Source organism: Microtus ochrogaster, chromosome 4 (assembly GCF_000317375.1).
Source record: "Microtus ochrogaster isolate Prairie Vole_2 chromosome 4, MicOch1.0, whole genome shotgun sequence".
Lineage (NCBI taxonomy): Eukaryota > Metazoa > Chordata > Mammalia > Rodentia > Cricetidae > Microtus > Microtus ochrogaster.
In genome coordinates this window covers 57,934,565-57,960,594 of record NC_022011.1, presented here as the reverse complement: position 1 = coordinate 57,960,594, position 26,030 = coordinate 57,934,565, and the positions used below count along the sequence as shown (strand labels likewise).

Genomic DNA, 26,030 nt, shown 5'->3' with positions numbered 1-26,030 from the left:
CACACACACAGACACAAAGGATTACTATTAATACTTAAGACTGTCTCATTGTTACCATTTTTGAAAGGACTTGTAAACTTGGTTTGTTTTTTTTTTTAACCTAGATTTTTTTTTAAAGCATACAGGGAACTAGAGATATGTACACAGATTGTCAGGCAGGTGTTTACAGGCAAGATGGTTTGGTGTGTATGGTAATATTGGTTTTATAGGTTAAGTATTAAAGTAAAAGCTGGACAATGTAGGGAATTTTGCTTTGATTGCTGGTTTCATTCTGTTTGCTTCTCTCCTTTAACTTTGAGCCCTGATACATCAGGCACAAAGAGAAGAACAGGTCAATCTGAGTTTTCAGATCTGGAATGAGTGCAGAGGTCTGCTTCTCTAAATTAGGCTAAATGATTCTTATCACCAGCCAAATTGATAATTTCTGCAGCAGAGAGTGGTGGGAATTTCCCAGTGGTAGCCTATGAAAGTACATGTGTCCCAGCATGGAGGCAAAGACCTTGTTCATTCCAAGAGAACATGAGTTCAGTTATTAGCTCAGATTTTGGTGCTGCATTCTGGAGACCCCATAATTATTGCCTAAATAAATAAATCAGTAAACTCAGAGGACAGAAAGCACTGCTCAGATCTAGATTGCAATTTATGCACATTTTTCATATAACCATTGAAAATAAAATATATAGTTACTCTTGAATAGCAAAATTCAGCCAGTGCTGGAAAATGATCAGCCCAAGTATTGTTTGCATGTTTGAAGCCATTATGAAATTCTACTTATAAACTACAGCTGCAATTACTAAAATACACATGACACAGTATTAGTTTTCTGACTATAGTGAATTCTATAATATTGGAGTATTTATTTCAGTAATTATTGAACATTTATTTAGAAAGGATATTTGAGATATACCTAAGATTTAAATGAATACTTTTAAACTAATCAATGATTAATCAATTTAATATTTTAATACCTTAGAAATAAATTAATGACTGATTTCATGTCTCAATGGCTCATGAATATATAAAATTAAACACCTTGTGAGATCTATTAATAAAATAAATAGATATTATTTTAATATTATTTGTGAGAATAATATATAGCTGCCATCTCCAGGAATGGAGTCTTTATGAGCATTAGATAAACATACACAGCACAGAATGATGTATTTTATCATTTTCCTATAACATCTTTTCCTGTGTCCTCTGTAGAAGTTTGCATTTTTAAAATAGATGAAGCTTCTCAAATATTTATAATAGAACATTACTCTCTTTAAAAGTTTAAGTTCCTTAAAGACATTGTTAATGTAAGCTACAGCTATTATTACTTATCACAAGGATCTAAAATTGAGTTATTTTAATAATATGTAAGTACCAATTCATTTAAAGGCAACAACAATAAACACATTGGCTATTAACATGTTTTTTTTTTCAACAAAAACAACTAGCTTTCAAAACAATTCTTTGATGAAGAATTGGCTGGCAGTTTTGCCAATGAATTCTGTGTCTGTCTTAAAAGAAAAGGGAACAGCTCTGCAGAGCTGAAATCTGCAGCTAGCCAACTGTGACAGTACATCCTAGAGTCTCTTCTGGATCTCACCGTTCAACCAGATGCCACGTGCATAAAAACGACAAGGCACAGCTTACAAACACTATGAAAACTGTGGATCTGAGAAGCCCAGGAGCCTCGACCCCTCCTTAGATTGCCCTTGAGAGTCATCGGTGTGCCTGCCAGGCACAGTGAGAATTGCAAATTGTTGAATGAACACGGTGGTAAGTTGGTACTCTTGAAAAGTACACAACGGAAAATGAGAGGTAGGTAGAAAATACAAAAGTCTTCTGTCTGTTGTTATAACTTTCTCTGGTGTTTTTCTGTTGTCTATTCTGAAGGCAGCTCCCTTTGGGAAGGTGATGACAACTGTTCTCTACTCTTATAAGCAAGCCATCCAGAAAAACAATCTCCAGTCCTAAACTGACTGATGCCACGTTAGAATACAGACATTTCCTATTGTCCCTTGCCCAAACTACAGCTGCACAAGTTAGAAACATGTAGTAACACATCTGCAATAAGTAAGTAGCTAAGTACAAAAGTCGCTAACTGTTCTTTATTGTTTAAACAGTTCAAAATGGAAGTCAACATGTGTAAAAATAAGGCTGTTAAAGTCATGAATTGTTTAAGGAGACTTTTTTTTAATTGATAGTTTTTACTATTTGATAAATGACAAAGAAGTCAAGAGAAAAGAAATTTCTTCTGCTTTCATGGAAGGATTTTCACTAGCCGCCAAAAGCTGGGAATTAGAACATATAATGATTAATTTACTGTTAGTTTGTCTTCTGCATATGGATACCAATGTGAGGCGTATAACCTAAATTAATAAATTCGTTTTATATTGGGGTTGAATAATTTCCTTAATTGTTTTTGAAAATTACAACTGAGATTGTGTGGGAGATATATTATACATAGAAACAGTAGAAAATTTTCACATAATTGCCTATTTAACATTTTTATCCATATAAAATAATCTTTGTTAATAATTTTATAATGAGATCATCCCTTTCATCTCATCAGTTGTCGCTGAGGAACTTTTCAAAATAAAAGAACTTGCTCAAGCCTAACAGGGAAATGATTTCCCTGAAATCTGTTGGTATTTAAAATTTTCTCAAGCTAAATATATATTTTATCTAATTCATTATTAAATCTTGATTTCTTTCAGCTACTGCATATCCCTTACTGATTAACTAGTTACATTATTTCTACATTATTGTATGCAGGTTGGCAACTCTGCTTCATGACCTATGACTTGGATTTGGTACGTTCTTTCCCTGGAAAACACATCTGGCAACAAAGCCGAGTTGTGAAGGTCATCATCATAATGTGGCCTGGAGGAAATCTTCAGTGTATAGTCATTAGGAAGCCCTCCCTGGAAACACTTCACTAAGAGTAAGAAGATAGAGGCTTCTGGGGAATAGAGGGCATTATTTATCCCAAATGTGGTTGGGAATGAAAGCGTTCAGTACCCAGTCCTTCCTTCTAGTCTAGCATGCAGACGCCTGCTCCATTTCCAGGAGGCACCAGGGCTACCATTTCTTCATGTGTTTACCTCCTAAGGGAAGACACACCAATGGACACAGATCGTTATCAGAAGAACGTCAGCCAACCACAGGTCTTAAAAGCCTATCAGGGCATTTTCCTTCCCAGCCTTCTCTCTTCCAGTTTCCTCCCTGAATATTGGCCAATTAACTTCAGCCAATTGCTTCCTGTCCCCAAACTTAGCATTTGATCTGTGGTGGGCCTTAACTTAGTATGTGGTTAATACATTTTCAAATGAGTCTTCTGTGAATATTTTAATAGGACTGAGCACTGTAATCTGTGTGCTCTCCCTCACTTCTTCCACTCAGGGCAGACAAGAGGCTTCCCAAGACTCTCAGCTCATTGGTTCAGGGGCCCTTGAGATTCATTAAAGAGCTAATGACACATAAAAGCTCAGGTTTCATAGTTTCTTAGCCCTCTGTGGCCTTCTATGTGTGGATGCAGCAACCACAACTACAGCATCCACTTTCAAATTTTTTAGCTTCATTACTTAAAATAGACAGTGGATTTAAAATCTGAGGATGGAAAGTCTGGAATGCTATTGATATTACTAGTTAGCAGGGGAATGGATAACATTAATACGTCTAAATGATACCTAAAGAGATCTTTTCCCATTTGATCAATTACAAAATACTGTTAATATTGTTTCAGGAGACACTGTGTTTGTATAAGGACTTCATTATAAAGCCATTATTCTATTTTTTCTTCCCAGGAGGAGATGGGAAAATGAAAGAACCATCAAGTACCTCCATTGTCTCTGTGGGTGTAGGGGCAGGCTACAACGATTCATCTATGTTATAGCATTTTTACAAGTAAGTCAGATAGGAACGTTAAAGCTCTTACCAAATTTCTACCATTCAACTAGATTTATAACTAACTTGAGTTCTGTGGAAAAACAACACAACTGCTACAAAATAGCTTAAAAATAACCTATGGACAAGTAGGATCTTTGTAAGATCTGGAAAACAAATGCAGTAGGTTTGGACCTTCTTTATAAAGACAACAATGTGAGAACATGTCATGCTAAAAAAGAAGGCTTCTTCAGGTATTTTGTATATGTCTTTTATTTTTAATTAAAGGTCATTGCTTGTTAATGATGCGGGGGAGAGGTGTTAGAATACAGAGCTCTCAAAGGTAGCGATCAAAGTCTTTTCACTCAGCTTTGTTTTAATATTATTATTAAGCTGCTAATTTGGTGGAGGTGATCATTAGCGTTTTAATGCGAAGCAAAAGCTTCGGGACAAGAACTTCTGGTTGAAGATCAAGATGAGAGAAACTGGTTCAGTTATGGCCTTAATAATTGTAACCGTGGGGAGTCTGGCAGAGCCAGTTTTATGAATTAATATAATATACAATCCACCAGGTACAAATGGAGAGGACAAACAAAGGAGAATTGCAAGCAGCGGCTACACTGGGACTGTGTGGATGAGAGGGAGTTGTTTGACAAATGCAGGTTGATTCAAAGTGGGCACCAGTACAGTACCGCAGATCCCTCTTCCAACAGGAGACTGCAGAGCTGAGGGCCAAATGGGTAGGGAATTCAACCCAGAAGAATAAAACTGGGAAAGACCTTTTGGAAAGCAACTAATTTTACATATTCCATTATCCTATAATGCTCCTTGTGGGGTTTTCTTTTCTTTAAGTGGATTAAATCAAACACAGAGTTGATGTTTTTGTGTGTTCTGCTCCTGAGATAAAACAACTCTTAGACAGAAGTTATAAACAACTTGGTCTAGGGTCTGCTATCCATCTACCGAGGAAATAATACGCCACTAACCTTTTCTGATTAACAACACATATCATTTTATCCTGGAGCAAACCGTAAGCGGGAAAAGTAAGGTTTGAAAATGTCCATTCAACTCACTGCGGGCAAAACAAGAGGGTGTGTGTGTGTGTGTGTGTGTGTGTGTGTGTGTGTGTGTGTGCCTTATCTCTACAATCTGTGGGCGGCTTGTTTTTACCTCTGCCCTGATGTTTGCACTTTGATTCTATCTTTGAACATTTATTTTGCATGTTGCCACCAAGTGTCATTTTCTGGTCAGTTTTGACATTTTCCCTTCCTCTCGTGTTGCAATGACTAAGTGTGTCTCTTAAACAAGAATTGATACTTCCTATGGAAAAGTTAAAAGTTTTGAGATTTCCTGGAACAAGAGAGAAAAAAAATAATATTTAAAACATTAGATATTTCTAATATTATTATAACATACACACATGTATATCAAAGCACACAAATTCATATAAATAAATACTATTATATATCCATGGATAGTCACTTTTCTGTAACTGTATGTCTTAATGGGATTTTGGCAGTTTCTGCAGCACCAATCACTAAACGTTTGTGACTAGCATCAAAATGCATCTCTAGTGCATATGGACAGAAGCACAGGAAGCTCCTATCTCACATACTTGATTGTCAATATCTAATTTTCACTGTGATGCATCCCGGAAACTTGTAAGTACTTGACATCTTAACTGAGGATTCCCTAGGATGCTCTATTCTTCCCAGCTCAAGGACAGGCACAACCAACCATCCATTGTCTCCCCTATCACAACATTTAAAAGCTCCCCCTCTTTCTACTGATAGCCAATCCTTTTCTATGTTTTCTTTGTCATTGAACATTGACATGAATATATTTTTTATTTTGACTCCATCTGTCTTTATTCCATCAACCTAGGACAAGCTACCTTGATTTACTATGCAGAGACTATGATAGAGTGCCACATAGTCCCCTGTGTTTTTACCTTTTTTTTCTAACTCTTCTCTCCCTCAGCAGAGGGACTTAATCAGCTTAGAATCCTTCAGTGACCTCTAATTGTGCATCGAATGATAAAGCCGAAACTCACAATAGACTCCAAAGGTCTTGAGGATCTAAGGAATGCCACCTCTTCAATATTTGCTCATGGTTGTTCATCTTTTATTAGGACTTACATCTATCCAAAATTATTTAGTTTACATTAGGTAAGTATCCTGAATAAGTTCCCCAATTCTCACAGAAACTAAATGTGAACATGTAATACATTTCTGAACCATAAGGCTGGTAGAGATCACTAAACAGGTTTTGTTTTCATTTCTTTTTCCTTTCTTTTCTCCTTCTTTGTTTATTTAAGTAGGTTCAACTTGCACATGGACCTTTTCCCTTTGCATGTCTTCCCTGGCATTTATCTGAAAAACTAAAGCCTGAAAGTAAAACAGCCACCTGCTGGCCACAAAAACAGAAGCAATAGGAAATGAGCTACATTGGAAAGATACTGAGCAGAAAGAGGACAAAGATTCATGTCTATGACAATTTTTATCCTGACACTAAAATTGATTAGGAAAGTTCTGCCTCTGTGTTACTAGCACACATAGACACACACACACACACACACACACACACACACACACAGAGAGAGAGAGAGAGAGAGAGAGAGAGAACAATTAATCACACAAAATGTTACTTTTTAATCCTCTGTGTTTACTTTTCCAGTACATAGAACTAAATACAAACTTCAGTGCTTATAAAAGGGCATATGACTATTTCTAGGTAGAATTTATTATCCAGACAGGTGGATGATTTTCCTTCCTGGAGCCAGGTATACCTTGAAGCAGTCTGACAGCAACCACAAGTATGCCTTCTATGGTTTTGAAAGACAGAAACAGGAGCATCCTTTGTCCTCCCTGCAAGCTCTCTGTTAGACCAGACTGATTAGAAATGGCTAGAAAACTGCAATATTGTCTTCCTTTCTGGTGCTTCTGCTAACTCTAGGTCAGTTCCTAACAGGGCAGTCACAGTTGCTGCTGGTCCCTGTCTGCCTAACTCTACTGCTAGTTCCCTATGATTCCCATTGTGTCGCTTCTTGAGTATTCCAGTCTCTTAATGAAAAAATATGGAAGGCTGAAGAGCAACAGGATTCTGGGTATTTCACAAAGTAATCCCCATGGAGCAGAATGACTTGGCCAGTTTGGGCTATTTTACTCTCTGAATGCTGTAGAAGAGGTGAGCTTCCCATTTTGAGCTCAGTTTCTTCTGAAAAACTGACAGAGCAGTGTCTTCTCTATTGGTGGGGAAAAGTACAATTTTTTTTTGGCCTTTGTTCTTCCTGTGTATCAATCCAACAGATGCAAGAAGAAAGACCACTGACCTAAATCATGACCAAATTAATTAAAGCAAGCTTTATTAATGTACAAGGTTTGAACCCATAGAGAAAGGTTCAAGAGATCAACATTAGACAAGGGTAAGATAATGGTTTTTATAGCTCAGGAGTGGGGTTTTTCCAAATAGGCAATTTGGCAAACAAATAGGTGGGGTACCAGAAGCAGGACATAAGCATAAGAAGTTGGTCATAACAGCCTTGTGAAGCAAAGGTATGGTTGCAAAGTGGTCATAACAGGTGGTCATAAGAATGTGGTCATAACAATGTAGCCATAACAACAGGTGGTCATAACAGCCTTGTGAAATAAAGGTATGGTTGCAAAGTGGTCATAACAAGGTGGTCATAAGAATGTGGTCATAACAATGTAGCCATAACAACAGGTGGTCATAACAGCCTTGTGAAATAAAGGTATGGTTGCAAAGTGGTCATAACAGGTGGTCATAAGAATGTGGTCATAACAATGTAGCCATAACAACAGGTGGTCATAACAGCCTTTAGGGACAAAGGCATGTTTACTGTATCCTGGAATAGGCAGTACAGAACTATATGGAGTTAAGGTTACAGGTAGGGCATAGCCCAATTCCTGAGAAACAGATTCAAGCATAAACAGGAATGAGTATAGTTTGTCTTTACTCTAAGGTGACTTTCTTTTTTAAAAAATTGAGAATAGATTCTTCTCTCACACACTGTATCCTCTCTCTCTCCGCTCCTCCCAGCTTCTGCCAACTTCTTCTCTGCCCCAGATTTACTCCCACTCACTTTCTCTTCAGAAAAGAGCAGGCCTCCAAAAGGCAACAAGCAAACATGGCAAAACAGGATACAATAAGACAAGGGAAAAGCCCTCGTGTCAAGGCTGAACAAGGTAACACAACAGGAGGACAAGAGTCCCAAGAGCTGGCAAAAGAGTCAGAGACACACTTACTCCCACCATTAGGAGTCCCACAAGAAGATCAAGCTAACAACCATAACACAGATGCAGAGGACAGGGTACAGACCCTTTCAGGCTCTATGCTCGCCTCTTCAAACCCAAGATGGAAGCAGGTTGGTTTATCATGGGTTTTCATAAATGTTTTCTTTGAAAATTCAGAAAGATAGTATTAGTTGGGTATTATTGGAGTAATAATATTTTGAGCCTTATAAAGTAATATCCAATGTAATTTTGGCAATTTTTGGCAATATTTGGCATGAGGTCTGAATTTGAGACATTTTCAATCAAGTAGGTGCTTTACACTATAAAACTATAGTTTCTTACTGAATAGCAGTAAGAAAGATAGAAAGTTTATAAAGACAGGAAGAACACCACGGCTATAGATAATAAATAACTATATAATTTAAAAGGTGAATAATTGCTGTAGTGTTCAGATAAAAGTAAACCTGACATAAAACTGAGCATAGGAGGTTAAGTTTTAATTGGGTCTTAGTAATTTAGTAGGTATAAACTCAGTGATACTCCTGATTCTCACTCATTCCCTCCTGGGTTAATGTAAGAAACACCCCGCAGGAAGCCCAGCTTTGGTATTAGACATTCTTAGAGTTACATTTTACCACCATCATCAGTTTGCTGCTCTTAAGGGTTAAGAAATTTTTTTTGTTATATAGCACTGTTCCAAGCACATAGTGGATTCTTCCAATTGTTAAACATTTATATTAGTGTAATGCAAGAGCTAACCATGAGTCAGACCAAAAGAGCGAATCCAACAAGCATCGATAAAATAACAGCATATTTCAGAGAGCTGAGTAAGAAGCCAAGCTGAAATCAAGGAGAACCTGAATAAGCACTCAAGTTGGTTTTAATCAGAATAGGTCAGAACATGGACAGACATTCACAACCTCTTTACTGAAAGGATGTGACAGAATGGCAGGATGGCTAGTTTAATCAACATGGTGACTTAATAAAAAGCTAAATTACTATACAAACACCCACAGGCTCTTTGTACCTATCATATTATTTCATCTTTATTTCTCTGAAGATGATAGGTATCTTTACTTTTCTATTTTGTTTTTGAGATAGGGGATCTTTGTGTATCTCTGGCTGTACTAGAACTCATCTGTAGACCTCTACCTCCCGAGTGCTGGGATTAAAGGCGGGTACCACTACCTCCTGACTTACTTTTACAGTTGTCTTACTAAGAGCACTGAAAGACCCTGTCATGAGTCCACACTAATGTGATCAATAGCGGGCAGAGCCAGGATTTGTCCCCAAGTCTGGCCAACACTACTCCAGATTCATAATCAAGGGACTCATAGTTACTGCATGGAGTGGAAAAGCACATTGTAAGGACTATCATGGAGATCTGCGAGGGTATGAAACACATCTGACTTTATAATCCCTAAAATATCTTAGTCCTCACTGACTGAAGTGTGACTGGTTCAGTCTTTGAACTTGGACCTTGTACTATACTGAAAGGGACACTGACCGCTGACAACTCTGACAGAACCAAGAAGGGGCACTTCTTAGCCAACTAAATCTTTAATTTTTTTTATTGGTGATTTATGGTCATGGGCACAATCATTTCTGTCACCAGAAATCAGCAAAGGATAAAGATTCATGAAGTTTTATTTATGTAAATGACCTCTCCAATGTATGAAACACTTTGCCTTCCTCTTTCAAAGGCTTATTCCTACATAAAACCAGGAATTTAGATAGGTTATACCCAAGAAATCTGTGTGTGTTGATTTCACTAAATGATGGAGTTTCACATGGCCTCACTGGGCAAGTCAAAGTTGTACTGGAGACATTAACATTAGAATTGGTGGCTCAAACACCACTAGGAAGCTTCATCATTAGGGGTCCTCTTGTAAGCTTGAGGGGCACTGACTCATTTAGATGGGACAGCAGCGGCTTAGTTTCTATGGATTCTTGACGGTCCTTTGGGGAACCAGCTTATCACAGAAGCATTCTAAATACAAATACAAATTTTCATAGGGCAGTGGCAATGTTAAAATGTCAGTACAATTAAAAAGACAGAAGGAAGAAGAGTGAAACGGAGCTGCCGCAAGCAGGATCCCAACTGTAAACCCAGATGCCCTGCGAGGCCTCCGATCTGTGCTCCTGAGGAGTGCTTTCTCCTCGTGTGACACTACTGTGCTGTTTCTATAAAGGCTTCTATTGGATAAAACACCGGCTGCTGGAGAAGTTTTAGGTCTGAGGAGCTAAGTTGAGACTGTATCTGTAGAGTTCGTGTTCCTGTCTGTTTCCACTTCTTAGGGGCTTTCACATGCTCCAGAAAAGGAGATAAAAATTCACACAAAGTTTCCAAAACTTCAAGTTGAGATTAATTAGTCAAATATGCATGATAAAGGGTAAGGGATTAGATTATTACTCAAGGCTAAGCTGGCTTAATTTGGGATAAGATCCGCTGCATCTCGTCTCGTGCCTCGCTGCTTCTGAGGGCTTGTTGTGTGCCTTCTGATGAGTGTTCTGAGTTGCCACATGTTGTTCTGACTTCCAAAGCAGCCTCCCATCATTTCAGAATGATTTTTTTTTTTACAAAACATGTGACAGTTAAGCCACAGATAACCCAGAGTAAACAGAGTATTTATAACTCGCTGACAAGAGAACACCATTCCCTTACACAACACAGTTACGCTTTTAGTGTTGTCTAAAAGGCAGCAAGATGTTTGTTAATTTACAGTGTATGAGTCTAAAATTGAAATTAAACCCAAAGGAGAAAAATCTGAGTAAGAAAATTCATCTTTAGCTATAAAGAAAGATTGTTTTTATACTGTCACTGAAATGTGGTAGAGACTACATTTCCAAATTTATGAGGAGCAACTGTCAGCGTCTGAGTTCCCATGTGTAAAGACAATTGGCACACTCCAACTTTCTGCACAGTGTCCTCACATGGGAAAAGGCTGCCAGTCCATGGCTGTAAGGTACTCAATGTAGCATTCCGGATGAAGCAGGTCATATGACTTTCAAGAAAGCATCACACCTCCAGCTAAGCATGTACATCCAAAAATGCTAACAAAAAAAAATAAAAATAAAAACAAGCCCATTTCACCTGAATACAAATTCCTGGGGACTCAACTGTGTCAGCAGATAGGGTACCTGTTTGTAATCTATCAACCTCAGAGAAAGCACTTGATAAGCAGGAAGTCGGGGTAGACTGTGATGAGAACAGTCTCTAGAAAGTACATTGTAGGTGAAAAGCAGTTTTCAGACTTCTATGTACAGGATGGTGATCTTTGGGAAGCATAGGTCATCCAAGACTGGCCCCAATGAAAGAGGTGGAAGACTTGGCATGGGAAAGAGCAGAGTGGGTGAAGCGCAGCAGAAGGTGAGGAGTAACACCACTTAGTACGTCCGGAATCTAATACACATTTCTTTATCCATTCTCGTAGATAGACAGCTATTTACTTCTACCATATGGGAGAAACAAAAACTTATAAGGATTCAATAGTGCTGTCTGGTGCATGATGAGGTGATTAAGATCAGAAAAGCACTTCTCCTTGGGCAGAGCTGTTAACAGAGTAGTTCATCGTAATATTTTACTGACACTAACACTGTGTCTTGGCTCTAGCATGTCTAAGCCATTCAATAAGTTTCTCATATAAGTGTTTCTTTTCCTTCCTTACTTCTGGGTGGAATACGCCTCAAGATAGTTCTTCAGTGATTCACCCTGTGGTCCGGGCTTTCCTTCATGGATAATGTCGCTTTTGATCTAGTGTAAGCACAAGATTGGTGGCACATTTTAAGGGCGATAGTGGTTTGTTCATCTTACCTAGACAGGAAAACACTAATGGTAGGGGCTGCTCTGATAGGCTTATAAATTAAATCAAGTACAAGCTGCAATCAATCCCACATGACTTTATAAATGATGAGGACTTGAAGGATAAAGTTCCACCAAACCTCGAAGCAAAGAACCAAGTGAAAATTTTAGAAGGCCAGAACATGACAGTTTGATTCCTCTGTAAATGTCTAAATTAGGCCTGTGTTCAGTGTGTACTGAAATCAGGAACAGAGATGAGACAAACAAATATATTAATATTTTATTTTTAGCCATAAAGTATTATTTTTAACACCAATTCAATTTATCATTAATTTTATTAGTACAAAGGAAGAGTCAAACTCAACAGTGAGTAGAAGAGGACCGACATACTTTAACCAGATAAGAACAATGGCAGCTTCATCAGCTGTCAACATCATCCTCCATGAACCTGTGTGCATCCAGGAAACAGAAGAGGTGTCCAACTATACACACGGGAGTTTAAAATCATGTGGAAACCCACAATTCTAAGCATGTTTTAAAAAGAAAAATAATTTTTTGTGACCTACCACCACACAAAGACATCCTACAGGAAGTGAAAATAAAGAATTTTGCTTGGTTCCCTGGCCATTTTCAAGCATCGTGCATGTGGGTCAAAATGAAAGCCGGCGATCCTAGCAACAGCACCAAGAGTTGAGGCAGCGCTGCTGCCATGAAACGGGCAGGCTGAGCCCTGGTCCACAAGGATTAGGAGTTACCTCACTCAAAGGGTAGGTAACCTGCCAGGAGACAGAAGCACACTCTGCTCTGTAGCCCTGCTTCCAAAGCAATTCTGACATTTGTAGAAAGTGCCAAGATATGTTTGTTGAAGAAGCCCATGAACAAATGAACGTGGGAATGGGAGCAGCTGGCCTGTTCTGCTTTCTAGTTGGGGACACTCGAAGGATAGATGGGTGGAGCTGACCTAGTGATCACTTAAAGAAAGAAAAATATGCATTTGGAGAGGATAGGTTTCAGCTGTAGACAAGAACTTCAAGAATGTCACATTGTCACTGTGTGTAAGTGTTTCTCTGTCTCCCTCCCGCTTTTAATAGCATAGAAGTTAAGGCTACTACATCAGGAGTTTAAATGTCTTTCTTGTCTACTTGGTCGTGGGCTATTGGCATTAACACTGTCAATAATTCATAGTGAAAGAGGAAGCCGCTGGGAAGGGTTGCCCATTGTCGGGCAGTGATCAATAGGTGAGGCCCCAGAGTGTGATGTATTGTCAAGTAACAGCCAGATTCGCTTTCCTGTGGATTCTCAAAATTGCGGTATTTACACCCAGTTTGCCTGACCCGTGCTAGGCTTATATCTTCATTAACCTTGTACCTCTGATTAAAGACTGTGCCTTAAACAAATTTACGAAGAAAACACCAACAACTCTCAGTCTCTGTGATCTGGCAGTGGGCCTGGAGGTTTGGGTTTCTTGATGTTAGTTTCTATTAAACCAAACTGTCACTTTGTTTTCCTGTCTTTCTATATTGGGTCACTTGGTGCTACGTGATATGATCCAGGACAATTCAATTCAAGGAGACACATGTCCCTTCTCATTGCGTACATGAAACTGTAGCTCCCTTTCGCCCTGTGGGAAAGAGAGCAGGTCAGGTGCCCAAAGGTAACAGAGGAAAGTTTAGAGCAACCATTACTGCTCCATGCCAGAGATCCTCTATAAACATAAGGCTAGACACAGTGTGAGGACCCACACTGCATAAAGGAGCAGCATTCTGATCACCTCTGTTTCTGATGCCTTGAAAAGGCAGTGCATAAAAACAAGGCTGCCATTTCTGAATACCATCAAACATAATATAAGAGCATCTTGGAATCTCAGGAAAAATAAGGTCACTTATTGAAATTCCTTCTAATTTGCAGTTATTTGGCTTCTTTGATTCGGGGTGTAAGCAGGCTGGATTTATTCCTCGTTGGAATTTCTGGGTGACCTCTGGATATTGACACACCGATTTGCTTCCGTGTGGGCTATTTTACCCAAATGCCAGAATACAAATCAATGTTGATATGACCTGATAACTAGTCTATGTCAGCCACTACATTGTTTCTCAAAGAATTATGCGTAGGGAAAAAAATGCATCCGATAGAATGTGAGAATAGTATCCACCGGAGAAAAATCATGATGCTGACTTTCAGGGTGAAAAAAAAAAAACAGAAAAAGATTCAATGCTGTAATATAGCAGTTGTAATGAGAAAAATGGAGGACTAAGGGGAGCTGGGGAACAGGGAAAGATAAAGAAATTCTGAGTCCCCTTTCATTTTTTCCTCTTTCTTGTTTTCACACACTTGCTTCTTTTTGACATCGGTGAACCCTTAAACCTGCTTGACATATGACAAACACTTGTGCTGTTACAGCTCCAATCCCCAACCTCCTGCCCCCGTAAACTTATTGTCAAGGCACTGAAAGTAAATAGGAATCACAAAATCTTTCACCTGAGAGAAGCTCTGTAGGAGGCTGCGTGGAGCTGAGAGGGTATCACCTTTGCCAGAGCCACGAGGCTGTCCATTTGCTAATGAGTTGCAACAGGCATTAACGGACAAAATAATGCCTCAGCTTTCCACGCCGGTGTTTGGAGATGGTTCTGCTTATCAGGTTTTAATATGCTCTTTGAAAACTGTCACGTGCTTTCCCCACAGCTCTTTAGGAACACAGGGACTCAAAGGCTGGAGAAAAGACTTCCAATGTTTCCGACACAAACCTGAGAAAATAACTAACCAGATGGCAACAATAAACCGAATCGGAACACATCAGGGAGTGAAGTCCCTTATTAAAAGCCCTGCAAGCTGAAGAGAGGGACAAGAGGAAAGTAAAATCCAAACCCAGACTCCGGGGAATTGTTTTAGCCGTCAACGGCTTTATGTCATTGGTGACCTCAGAAGCCGAGGCTAATCAACCATTTAGGGATGGATTTACTACCGTCTAGGAGAGGGCACCTGGAGGTCTGCGCGCTCACTCCACTACTCAGAACAGGAGTGGGAAGACAAAGTCTGTGAGACTCTCAGACAGCTACTCAGGACTTTTCTCAAAGGCCTCAGCATCATGCAAAGGCAGAAAGACAGACAGACACACACACCGGCACACTTCAGACCTTTGACCATCCAAATGCCCCCTGACACACTCCCTTCTCCAAACCAGAAGTCAGAGGTCTGATACATTCCTTGTACCAGTGGACAAAAATCTAGGTATTAAAAAATTCTGTGATGATCTATGTACTGAAAATATTTTTGGACTCATTTTTGGTGCTAGAACAACCCCCAATTTATTGTGCCCTAAAAATAAATTAAGATTCCACTTATTTTTTTAAAAACTTAAGATTGCCACTACATAGTGAGCTGAACCTATGACAGATTAATAAGCTTATATTGATATGTCTGTCTGCAATATATATATATATACACACTTATACATACATATATATATAATTTTCCAGAAATATAGATGATTACAAAATCATGTAATACAAATATGTATGTGCTTACTTGTGTGGTGTTTCTTTATAGATATGTATACATACTATATATGCAGGTACAGAACTCAGTATGCATTCACATATGCTCTAAGCCTGTATAAAGAAATGCAGAATCTACTTTATGTAAGAAAATATCTAGGCATTACAAAGATTTGTAAAGATATTAATGAACCATCACACATGAAAAGATGGCATGGTATTACATCAAGTGTCTATAACCTGGGGTTTAGTTGAGCTGCTGTTTGCCATTTTCTCTGTCCTCTGCCTAACACGGAGAACTGTGTGAACCCTACTTATGAATCAATGATGGTTCATCTTCAGAAAGTAAAGGACTATTCACTATGCCTTGTTTTAAGTTGACCTTGCCTGTAATCACGGTCTAATAAAAGGTGATTTTTGAAAAGTAATGCAAATGTTAAACCTGGAAAAGATACAACATGCAGGCAAACTTGAATTCATTGGCAAAACCCATTCTTTACCTTGGCTTTTACCTTCCTAAAAATGGCAGGTCACCTTTGGAGCATGTCCTAAGACTCTCTTCCTAATGCTGACTAGAGTTCGGAGTTGTTTGGAGGGTAGGGTAAAATATGAATAAAGGAAGATGCACTGCAGATAACCGGTTGGAAAGGCACTCGGAATATTAGGTAACCTCTTTTAATTAGAATGTATAATTTCAGATTACTGACTGAACATCCTGGGACTCGAGATTTTGATTCATCAGTGATTCTCCTTTATGTCTCACTAAGATGTAAAAACCAGATCCCTGCTCTCACAGATTCCGGCTTCTCCACACGGTGCTGAAGTTCTTCTTACCTGTGATCTCCAGTGCTGCTCTGCCCCCTTGTGCTGCTGTGATGAACTCAGCAGAGAACAGTGTGCCTTCCTCTTTGTACATGAACTACAGAAAACCCCACTGTCACTTCTCACTTTTCTGGCAAGTTCAAGGTCGGTGTCTAGCTATTTTCAGCTCATCTCTTCTTGATCCATGCAGAGAAATGACAAGGTAACGTGATTCGGGGTCAGCTGTATTACAGGAACCGTTACATAAATGGAGAAAGTGAAAATCAATCCTAGCTGACAGTGACTTCGGGATAATCAGCGCTCCCTGGATGCCTCTGTCATCTCGCCTGCATCAAACACCGTGTGACTTCTGTCAGATCTTTTTAATAAAACTATATTCTCACTTTCAGCAACCTAAATAAATGCCATACTGGGGCTGAGTCTTTCTAGGCTAGTTTAGCCCTCTAGATTTGTTTAGCCTTCTCTAATACTTCTTCGGGAAGCCACATAAGTGACACCTGTTATTTCAGGTTTGTTATTGACCTGCTATGAAAGCATTGTGGCAAAAACTGCCACATTGAGTGATGTGTCTGAGCTTCCCTGTGCACTTCTGTATCCCATGAATTAACCCAACTCCTGTCTCCACACACTCCTCAAGCCCCCCACAGCGCTACCTCCTCTCTTTTCTTCTGGGTACCCATATCCTCATCCATCATTTCTTCTTGGGGACAGGTCTCTTTCAGCATTTTTAGGTGTTTGTTGAAATTTCCCTTTTTATCACTGTGTTGTCACTGAGCCACGGCCCCTAACCCAGAGTCGGGAAGGAACGGAGTGTTTAACAAGATGCTTCACGACAGTGACATTCCTTCTGCTGACAGCACCTTGCATGTCAGTTTCAGGAGGGAGCATCTCTGCCCCACCCACCTTGTGCTCCCAGGAAACTGAAGCAGGCAGTCCTCCATTGAGGCACAATGTACCATAATATTAGTTGTCAGTAAATTCAAAGCCCGAACTACTAAAGCTATAAAATGGATTAGAAGCAATTTAAAAAAGAATTAACAAACTAGAGTAAGAGTATACTGTCAACAAACAAATGCTCCATCATAGGACTGTAATTTGGAATTTTAATTACCCCTCTGCTCTGTAACAAAACAATGTCTGAACTGGCAGCGATTTGAATCTCTCACAGGTCATTGAGCATTCTAGTTAATTACTCTATGAATAGCCTGTTTTTCTCCCCTCTGGAAACACGTTTCTAATGGCAGTCAAGGTCTGACAAATGTGTCATCTACATAATTAGCTAGGAAGCAACACAAAACATTAAACATGCTTTGTGCCGACAACTATCAAAACATTTCATTTGTTGTCAATTATTCATTACTTTGTAGGTTCTGAAGGGGTTGTTATTATGGAAATAAGTCCAGATGCTAACAAGGTTAGAGTTTTGGATTCAAATTAGTAATCAGAGGACTAACTTTTAAAAAAATGTATCTCGTGTACATTCTGCACCACGTTCAAACAGTAGGAGATTCTAAACAAATTTAGCTCCGTGCTGAAGTTGAAAAGAAAACGATGCTTGCCACATGTGTGAACTCCGGAGCCCTGGCTCATTCTTTGAAGTATGGACTCTTTAATTTGACCATAAATTTCCCCCACCTTTTGGGAACCCCAATTTGTACTTGGTAAATAGAGTTAAAAGATTTCCCAGCATGAAATGGCACGGGGTGGCACAGACAGGGATGGAAATCTCTGGCTGGGGTTGAATCTTCTCTGGGGCATGTTATAGAAAAGTGGAAATTCGGACTAACAAACTTTTTCATCTGCCTCCACAGCCTGGCTGCTAACAGCTGGAGACCGGTTACCTTAGGCAACCTGGTAGTTTCTGTTTATTGTTCTTGTCTCCTTCTCTTTTAACTTGGTATGTCTGAAGTCTTGCTTGTTTCTTGTAGCATTTTAATATCGTGTACAAAGCTGAATATCGTCTTGAAAGCAACCCTGCTAACGTTTACAGAGGGTACAAAAAAGATTCTTCAATAGAATTGACCTCTCAGTGGCAAAGAAAATTGCACTGGAAGACACATGATTGCATCGTCGTATCAGAGCTTGGATCTGCAGAGAGTCTCACTCCACGGTCCTCCAGCCTTCCCTTATAAACCAAAATGGCTCACAAATGTCATCTACAATAGTCCAATAAAGATTAGGAACAAAACACTGTCCTTACGCTGATGAGATAAGGAAGATTCAGCTGTAGAATGCAGTAAAGAAGAACAGTTCACGAGGCTCGTTCTCAAATCAGAAAGATAGAATTCAAATTGCATTGGCGTGTGTGTTTAAAATTTAATTGAAATGATCAGTTTGTTTTCTATGTAATGTTCGATCAGATGCCTGTGTCACGGAGCTAGATAAAAAAAGAAAAGAAGGAAAACAAATTCTATCAGGGAAATCAAGAAGACCTGTTATCTTCAGGGTGTGCAGAATACGTCAGGAAATAATTCTACCCTGTGCACCGAGAATGCCCAATTAATAAAAAACAGATCAGTCACTCACTACGAGAAAATAACGGCCTGTATCTATGTTTTCCAAAGCAAAGCGGAAGGCATATCTTACATTAAATAGGACACATTAAAATAAGCTTTAATAATCTTTATGCAAAAGGAAACTAATCCATTTTCAGATCATACGATCCACGGCAATAAAAGGAAATCATCAAACTAAAAACAATTTTAGAAATGGCTACAGTCTTTCATTTAATTAACATGCAACAGATCATATATTTATGAGGAAGTCAAAATATTTAGGAAGTCTATAATCCTGTAAGCCTTAATGTGGTATAAAAACAACAAATAAATGCAAAGTGTTACTGTTACACATGCCTGCCTGATCAATGGTTTTCACATATTGATCTATAAATGGAGTTGACAGTCTGTGTTGCCTGCACATTTTCCAAGCAGCGCTATTTTTGCACAAAACCAATACGGGCAATTACCTTTGTTTGAGATGCCAAGTCTTATCAATTCAATGTGATTTAGTGTCATTTTAATTAAATATCAGGATCCACTTCAGGACAATTTATCCAAACAAAGCCTCAAACCTAACTATAAGCTTGATTTGAAGTAAATATGGACATGCCCTACAATCTCATAATATTTCTCGAAAAGTCTGCTAAACAGAAGGCTTATATTTTTAGTAGTGATTTTTATGTCTGCCTTTTTGGCTAGCCACAACTTTGGCAAGTGTCCTATAACGGCAGAAGTAAGAAACAAAAGAAATTTGTTTCTTCTTTCTCCTGATAATACACTGAAATGAGAGACAGAGAAGAGAGAGAGAGAGACCAAGAGCAGTGTGCTAATGGGGGTGAGAAGAATCTCGTATGTTAACACTCAGGGATGGCTCGACCTAAGTCCTCATTGAAACATCAGTGAAAACATATTTCCCTCTTCATGATGGCCATGAATGTAGTAATGCCCTTCTGTGGGTTTGCGGGATGGGAATGGTGAATATTCATGCTTGTCACTGCTGAAGACACCAGCATTAAATGCTGAAATGGCTCCAGCCTGCAGATCCTGTGTTTGCAGCTTCCTGGTTTGGACTGCTTAAACTGTTCATTAATATCTATTTTAAACTGTCTGGTAGACTGGAGCATCCCCACGATAAATAGGCTTCGAAGTACACTGAACCTTTGGCACTAGCTCTTTGCTGGATTGCACATTGGCCTTTCTGCCCTTAGACAGGCAACTTCACTTGCTCCATTTTTTTCCCCTTGCAGACTGCTTTTTCAACTAGTGTATTCTGGAAAACAAGCCACCCTTCTTTCAGGGGTCTCACTGTGCACCTCTGCATGGAACAATTTATCACTGTGGAAACCAGGGAGTTCCTTTCCACTCAACTGGAATGCTCTGTCTTTCTTTTATGGAGAGGCAATTTTCTTGCAACCTGCATCCTTCCACATCCAATAGTCCTAGCTCCTTAACGTTCCCTGAGTATCAAATTAACCTCTTGAAATTTTGATATTGATTATTTGATGATTAAAGAGAACAACACATGCAAAATCTCCAAATTCCCAACCAAATTCGCCTCTGCTTGTAATTCTGGGGGTTGAAAAACTACATTAGCATTTCAAAATACCTTCAATTTTCAGAATCTTAAAAGACTTACAAATGACATATTATATACTATGTTATAAGTACACAGTCACATAAAAATGCTGCAACTCAATAAATGAAATTATGAATTAATGAAAAAGTCTATTGATTTTACCCTAAAACATTAAAAATAATAATGAAATCACTGGGATTATCTGACAATTTATGCAGTTAGTTAGTCCAGTAGTTTAAAATGAGACTTTCCAATAAACAGATATTATAAACAAGACATTTTTATTGAACAAGACACACAGCATATGCATGACCTCCAAGTACTTAGTGTTTCTTTTGTAGAGACACCATGTGTGTGTGTCTCTCCTAACAAACTGCTTTGTGTAAACACGCGTACACATTTTTAGGGTATCTCGCCCCCACTTCCAAATGCGAACTCTCCCCCTTGACCTCACACCATCACCCAACTTCTGAAGAACCAAGCAGATAACTTTAACAGGCTTGTTTGAATAAATATGCCAAAATACTTTACATTCTGTCAGTATCTAGTCAGAGAATTGTGCATGGAAAAAAAAAAAAGATGAAAAGAACTGAGACAGAAAGAAAATTAGTGCCATGGCAGGCTTTCAATACAGGCTCTCTGAGCCAAGTTTCCTCCGTGAAATGACATATCCTCACTAACATACCCCCTTTATATAATTATGCACCGAGTACCCATAACCAGAAGTAACTTTTATTTTTGTTCCTTATCGAGGAATCCATATTGCTCAGACTAAGAATGCGGAAACAAAAACTGGGATAATTACAGCTAATTTAACTTTGGAAAACTCTTTTTTTTTTTCTCCAGCCGTCCAGCCTACAACCCCCCAAACTAAAGTTATGTAACAAGGTAATACCAACAATGAGAAACTGCATGATAAAATCCTGCCCAAAAGTAAAAAATGCTAATTTTGTCTCATTTAGCAGCTGGATACAGAAATGCTCATTAGTTTTAAGAGGGTTAATCCTTTTAACTTTTGCATATTGATATGCCAATTATGCCTAATTGTACAAGAGGCATCAGTCAAGGTAATAGTGCATAAACACATGAAAGTTATTAAGTACATCCCAACATGTAATAAAGTAGGTGTTAATTGGTAGCTGAGTTCTGCGGGCTATTGAGGTGGATAATTCATTGAGAGATGGATCACTTGTAATTTCTCTCCATAATTCCTTTTGCAGTCTCATGCTGTGATGTTTTCATGCTTGTCAAAAACAACTGCGGCATAGTGCCTTTTGTTAAACACAGCCAATAAAATATGCTAGGCATCATTAAATATACTTAACTTCTAAACTTTTCTCAAGGTACAGTTCTTCTGGAGGGAACATATAGAGAGAGTCCGATAATTGACTCCAACCACTGTCTCAAGCTCATAGTTGAGAAACAGTTGAGCTGGCTTGAAAGCGGAGGCAGCTGACGGTGCTGTGCCTCCCAGCAGACAATCGTAAATGAGAAAGTCAATAAAGGCAAAGGCTTTGCTCACGAGTTACTTCGTCTAAGGATGGGTTTCTCACTACCCCTGTACCAACACAGGGGCTCTCTCACGTTACGTCTGCCTACCACACCTGAGGAAGAAATGATTAAATTTATGCATTTCTCAGCCCCCTGAGATTGCTGTGGGTTAATTTTGCACTTGAAATGCAAGTGAAAAGTGGAAAATAAATATGATTGGTAACAGTCCACTCAATCAGTTTACCTCATTGAATAACTCAGGGAGCTGAATATTTCATACGCCCCTATGATAACATCAGAATACTCAATTAATAGCTCACATGCTTCTGCACGGTGACTGGGACTCACAGTCTGTCCCCAGCTAACTTATCTCTCACTCCTCCTCTCTCTGTGACAAACAAAATAGATCTGGGGTCCAAAAGAGTGGCTAACACTGCATAAATAATTTTGTAACATTCTATGGCCTCAGCTGCAAGTTACCACCATTATGCTGGAAAATTAACCAGAGGAGACTCATCGTAATCAGTGGGTTTAGTGGCTCAGGATGCGTGCAGGGCCAGGGACACAATTGGCAGTAGAGTTCATCTCTAACTATTTTATTTCAAATCCTTCTAATGACACATTATCGGATCAAAATGGCTTCCTCCCCAAACCTTAAATAGCCGCACCATTGCAGCCGCTGGAGCCCACCGCAAATCAAACCACACTTTCCACTCTTCTCTATTATGGGGAGATTTTAAGAAAGAGATTTTCACATTTTTTAAGTTGTTGATTTTTTTTTTCTCCCTCAGTTCACTCTTAGCTAATTTTAGCCTCTGGCTTTTCAAAGTGATGTACTGTATTTGGAAGTACAAACGCCGCATGCTAGCATAACCTCATTATTTTTATGACACTGAAGCATGATAGCAGAGGCCCTTAAAATGAGTCAAAGGTGCTCTTCAGCCTGGCTCCCCATCCCCTTTATCACTCTGGATTAGGCCCAGCTCTGCTCTTGTAACTGGGGATGTTATTATGACTATAACTAGGCAAGATAAAATCCATTACAAAACAGTTTTCTGGTGTACATTAGGTAAACAAACAAAACAAAGCTAATTAGCATTTTCTCTCTCTCTCTTTTTATCTGTCTGCTCAGAGGAAGTGACATGTTTAGAGTATTTGACTTACAGGTTCAGTGACCTTCCCAGCATCGGTGAGGATCATGGATTTAGTCTGGCTCAGCCTGTCGTGGTGGCTGTTGGCATTTTTGATTCTCATTTGCACTGCTCCTGGAGCTTGGTGGGCAGGAGTCAGTGCTTCCAAAGGGTTATCACAATTTGTAGATGTCCGCGCACCACAGTTTATCCTGGTGAAGTATAAAACATTATATTACTATAAATAGAAACACTTCCTAGGAAAACCTGTTAGTGAGTGGGCATGCCTCTTCATCATTTCGTCACTAAAATTCAGTGGTCTGAAGCATTCTCAGTAGGATGAGCCAGTTGCCACTTGGTGATCATTTTTAACAGCGCTGCCCTCCATCCCCACAGACATCAGCCGTTTTTAAGAAGCACAGCTCCTAGCTCTGTAACCTCTAATTCTATTAGAAACTTCTGTGTCGGGATGGAAAGATGACTAAGACAGCTAAGACCACCTACTGCTCCTGCAGAGCTATCTCAGTTCCCAGCATCCACCTTGGGCAGCTCACAGCTTTTGCAGTTAATCCTGCTCCAGAGGATCCAAGACTCTCCTGTGGCTTCCATGGGCACTGCGTTCATGTGCCCAAAACCCACACCCGCATATACACGTTCTTTAAAAATAAAATCTTTTAAAAATATTTGTTTACCATTTTGGTTTTTATGTGTGGATGCTTTGCCTGCAGTAGATCTGTGCAACATGTTCACGCAGTGCCCATGGAAACCAGAAGAGGGTATCAGATCACCTGGAACTGGATGTAAAGATAAATCCAAGCTTGCTGCATAAGGCCTGGGAATCAAATCCCTATCATCTGAAATAATAATAAGAGTTCTTTATGGCTGAGCTAGTTAAAAAACTAAATAAATAAAAACTAAATAAATAAAGCTAAATAAAATCTTTAAAAAAGGAGAACATATACAACAGGTTTTCATATAGGGTGATGGTGCCAACTCTTCACTATTAAGGATACAGGCTTTTCATCCTTGTCAGTTTTGTATGCACACTGTGTGTGCCACTAGCACTCTGTGTGTGTGTGTGTGTGTGTGTGTGTGTGTGTGTGTGTGAGAGAGAGAGAGAGAGAGAGAGAGAGAGAAATAGAGAGAGAGAGATACTTGAATCAAAAGTAGAATTAGTGTCAGAGCAAAACAAACAGACCTAAAGAACCCCTCTTGCAATATCCCCAGGAAGAAATTAAAATTCTTGTGTCCATTGGCATCTGTCCACTGAACTCTGCTACATCCATTGGACATAATATTTAAGCAGAATATATTGAAAAAGAAAAACACCGTTTACTTATTTTTCTATACATTTTATTTATTTGTGGTATATATGCCATAGAAGGAGTCTAACTTTGGCAACCCCTGTGCAGGCACACTTTACAGAAGCAGCTGTGAGGGGAAGAAAGCAGACTCATTGCGTTACCTGAGGAAGAATACCCTTCACCTGTCCCCCCTCCCTTCAGAGGCCTTCATGTAAGCACACCTTCTAATTCTAAGAGAACATTTATGATGCAAATCAAGCATCCCAACTGCTTCTTTCAGACCTTTTCCTGCCTGATACTGTCAATACTGGGCACCTGGGTACAACATTAGACAAAGAAACACCTCATCAATTCCGGAAGGAAATATAACTCAAAGGAAATATAAATCAAAAGTCTTCTTACATTAGAGCAATCAAGAGTATTGTTATCCATAGGTTTGAAATGGGATTAGAATCATAATAGAGATCGAGAAAAATAGGTACTAAAATATGCAGCAAAGATGGGGGTTTTTGTTTGTTTGTGTTTTGGTTTTGAGACAGGGTCTTGTATATTTTCCTTGGACTTTAGAGTCCATAACCCTTCAGTGCTAGGGTTAGAGATTTGTACCACTGTGCTAGGGAAAACAATGTGTTTTAGTATGAAAAAGTATTATCTCACAGTAAACAGCAGTTAGAAAATTATGACAACTAGTTGGGCAGGGGTGGAGCATGCCTTTATTCCCAGAACTCAGGAGGCAGAGACAGGGGGGTCTCTGAGAATTTGAAGTCATTCTCACTACAAAGTGAGTCCCGGGACAACCAAGGCTACACAAAGAAACCCTGTTTTGAAACACTGCCATAAAAAAGAAAATTACAAGAACTAAGAAATGTATTCAGAATTTTTTTAATGCATGGTAGTCAATCGTCACATTAGTTCATTTCTTGATTCTCTAAAACTCCTGTGAAATAGACATTCAATTCAAGTTTTACAGAGGAGATAAATGCAAAAGGACTAGGGACTTTCCCAATAATACTGGCAAAGAAGGCGAAATGTATACCTGAGTTCACCAAAAGCAATATAGAGGAGCAAATTCTAGTGCTAATACAATGAAAATGAAGACCGAGGAGACTCAGCAGTTAGAGCTCTGTTGTTTCAGAGGACCCAAGTCCTGATCACACTGCTCATATTTGGCTGCTCACAACAGCCTTTACTTGTAGCTCTGGGGGTTCAAAGCCTTTGTTCTCCAAGGGTACCCATTTACAGATAAATATGCACATACATAGTAAATGTCTTACAAACGGAATAATCTATCCCCGGACACTAAGATGACGAATCAATAACTCATTCTGTCAACTGAATGAAGCCAGTCCCAAGGAAAAATGGAACAACTAGAAACATAGTAGACAGCTGTGCTCTCACACATTTGTAATTATAGCACTTGGGAACCTGAAGCAGAAGGGTGGTCAACTCTGGGCCAGCCTGGTCTATATAAGAAGAACCTGTCTTGAAACGAAAAGAAGAGCATTTGTTCTGCTATCATATTAATGCAGGGTTCTAAAAACGTGCAAGCCAATGTAAGACAGAAACCCAAAGAGCAAATGCTTAAGGAGAAAGAAGACAGTGAGGGCAGTAATAGCTTAGCTGCTATTGAATAGGAAGAGGAGTGAGAGTGATAGAGATATTTGTCTTATTGATTAAACGCGGAGATGGTTTCATGTTCATGTAACAAAATGAATACCTTGTGCACACTAAATAGTTATACTCTATCACATTTCGGATATAATAAGCAAAGTTGTTTAGAGGAA

At 39.1% G+C, this 26,030-nt stretch overlaps 1 protein-coding gene across 1 annotated transcript in view; it reads right to left on the bottom strand.

Moving 5' to 3' along the window:
- Arhgap15 (Rho GTPase activating protein 15) overlaps nt 1-26,030 on the bottom strand; it is a 601,354-nt gene that overhangs the window by 551,541 nt on the left and 23,783 nt on the right. The window contains exon 2 of the mRNA XM_005346381.2: nt 22,977-23,154. Coding sequence (XP_005346438.1) covers nt 22,977-23,154 — 178 coding nt within the window. The remainder of the gene's footprint in view (nt 1-22,976; nt 23,155-26,030) is intronic.